General features: G+C 47.7%; 1 protein-coding gene across 1 annotated transcript; it reads left to right on the forward strand.

Annotated features, from left to right (window-relative positions):
* Window positions 1–434: 434 nt before the first annotated feature.
* On the forward strand, window positions 435–1,673 carry LOC142626231 (uncharacterized). The gene is made up of 2 exons (XM_075800032.1): window positions 435–800; window positions 1,008–1,673. The coding sequence occupies exons 1-2, from the start codon at window positions 435–437 to the stop codon at window positions 1,671–1,673; spliced, it is 1,032 nt and encodes a 343-aa protein (XP_075656147.1).
* The last annotated feature ends 1,093 nt before the right edge of the window (window positions 1,674–2,766 follow it).

Genomic DNA, 2,766 nt, shown 5'->3' on the forward strand with positions numbered 1-2,766 from the left:
TCAAGAGCAAAGAAGAGTTGACTCACCTGGACGACCTGGGAGAGACATTTAACACCCTCCGAAAATACCAGATGAAGCTCAATCCTAGTAAGTGTGTGTTTGGGGTAGCTTCAGGAAAGTTCTTAGGGTTTATGGTATCCCAAAGAGGGATAGAAGCAAATCCAGAGAAGGTGCAAGCAATACTCAACATGGCATCACCCAAGACCGTCAAGGAAGTCCAAAAGCTCACAGGAAGGATAGCTGCACTCAATAGGTTCGTCTCTAAAGCGACGGACAAATGTCTCCCATTTTTCAAAACATTGAAGCAAGCTTTCGCCTGGACCGATGAATGTGAGGCAGCCTTTCAAGAGCTCAAGCATTACCTCGGTAGCCCGCCTATCTTGAGTCCCTCAAAAGCAAGGGAAAGTCTTTATTTATACCTGGCAGCATCAGCCATGGCCATCAGTGCGGCCTTAATTAGAGAGGAAGATAAGAAGCAGCTCCCAGTTTACTATGTCAGTCAAGCCTTCCAAGGGGCAGAGGCCAGATATCCCAGGATCGAGAAGATCGTTTTCGCCCTAATAGTGGCTTCACGAAAGCTACGACCATACTTCGAAGCACACCCTATCCATGTAATGATGGACCAACCTATCCGAAAATCCATGAACAAGCCTGAAGCAGCGGGGAGAATGGTCCAATGGGCAATTGAACTCAGCCAGTTCGACATCGAATACCATCCCAGAACAGCAATCAAAGCGCAAGCTCTGGCAGACTTCATAGCCGAATTCACCCTTCTAGAAGATGACGACGACCAAAAAGAGGTGGAACGGTGGACGATCCAGACTGACGGATCGTCAACCCAAAAGAGGGGAGGAGTAGGGGTCATTATAAACACCCCCGATGGAGAAAAACTCCAATATGGAGTCCAATTAAAATTCCCGGCAACCAACAACGAGGCTGAGTACGAAGGCATACTGACGGGACTGAGACTTGGCAAAGCCCTCGGGATTAAGAACCTGCTTATTCAGAGTGACTCGAAGCTGGCGATAGGGCAGATCCGAGAAGAATATGAGGCGAAGGAAGAGAGGATGCAGAAGTACCTCAAGCTGATTAAATATTTAGCCTGTGGGTTCGATAAGTTGGATTTTGTTCGGATCCCGAGAAGCCAGAATGCGGCGGCAGACGAGGTCGCCAAAATGGCCTCGTCCGACGAAGAACTAACGAACAATGAAATTCTAATGGAGATTCAGAAACACCCCAGCATCGAGGAAGTCCCAGTATTCTCCGTCCAAAACATAGGTGGTTGGATGGAACCGATCGTCTCATATCTCCAAGACGGGCATCTCCCTCGTGACTCAGCGGAAGCCAGGAAGATTAAAGCAAGAGCGGCTAGGTTTACAATTTTGAACGATACCTTATACAAAAGAGGGTTTTCCCTGCCTTATCTGAAGTGCCTCGACGAGGAAGAAGCCAAGTATGTCCTTCACAAAATCCACGAAGGGATTTGTGGAGATCACGCCGGGCCTAGATCCCTGGTAAGCAAAGTTGTTCGCACAGGATACTTCTGGCCAACCATGCAGGCAGACGCCACGGAGATCGTCAAGAGGTGCGACAAGTGCCAGAGGTTCGGGAATGTCCAGAGGTTGCCAGCAGAAAAGATGACGACGATTACCTCCCCGTGGCCGTTCGCATAATGGGGGATTGATATCGTCGGCCCATTGCCCCAAGGAAGAGGACAGGTAAAGTTCTTGCTCGTCACTATCGATTACTTCACTAAATGGGTCGAAGCAGAAGCAATGGCAACGATCACAGAAGCAAGAATCCGTAGCTTCATGTGGAGAAATATAGTTTGCAGGTTCGGGATTCCACGAACAATTATTTCAGATAATGGCCGACAGTTCGACAGCCAGGGATTCAGGGACTTCTGCTCGGGGCTAGGCATTAAGAATAAATTCTCGTCACCTGGACACCCACAGTCAAACGGACAAATAGAAGTAACTAATCGAACCCTACTCAGGATCATCAAAGCCCGGCTAAACGAAGCTAAGGGCGCATGTCCGGAAGAATTGCCCAATGTCTTGTGGGCCTACAGAACGACGGCAAGAACCCCAACGGGAGAGACACCTTTCAGGCTCACTTATGGCACCGAAGCTGTAATTCCCGTCGAGGTAGGTATGGCCAGCATCAGGCGAGAAGTGTTCCATGAGGAGGACAACGACGACCAACTTCGAATCAATCTAGATTGCTTAGACGAAGTTAGGGATAAGGCCTCGGACGTGACGAAGAAGTACCAACAGAAGATGAATGAATACTATAACAAAAGGGTCAAGCTCAGAAGACTAGGAATTGGCGACCTCGTCCTACGCAAGGTGACTACCGCAACTAAAAACTCCGCCCACGGGAAGCTCGGTCCCACGTGGGAAGGACTTTATAGGGTCGTGCACTACTCCCGACAAGGTAGCTATCATTTGGAGACCCTAGACGGACAAAAACTCCCGCGACCCTGGAACATAGAACATTTGAAGAATTACCACCAACATATGCAATTCAAGAGTGTATCGATTCCTCAAAATTAAATGAAGTAATGGTTCAAATAATGTGTTCATACAGGTACCATCAATAGAAAGTCCCGAAGACTCGCTACCAAAAAAAAAAAAAAACAGAAAATTTTGTCTAAGTAATAAGATTCCGCATAGATGGATGTACATTACTGACGAAGACAAAAACATAATTTTTGCCTAAGCAATAAGATTCCGCATAGACGGATGTACGTTACTGACGAAGGCA

Source organism: Castanea sativa, chromosome 1 (genome assembly GCF_040712315.1).
Source record: "Castanea sativa cultivar Marrone di Chiusa Pesio chromosome 1, ASM4071231v1".
NCBI lineage: Eukaryota > Viridiplantae > Streptophyta > Magnoliopsida > Fagales > Fagaceae > Castanea > Castanea sativa.

Bases quoted from the DNA above. Each gene is read 5' to 3' on its own strand.
- LOC142626231 (XM_075800032.1), top strand. From the start codon at position 435: ATGGCCATCAGTGCGGCCTTAATTAGAGAGGAAGATAAGAAGCAGCTC. The intron at 801-1,007 runs GTGGAACGGTGG...CTGCTTATTCAG, and splicing joins ATGACGACGACCAAAAAGAG to AGTGACTCGAAGCTGGCGAT.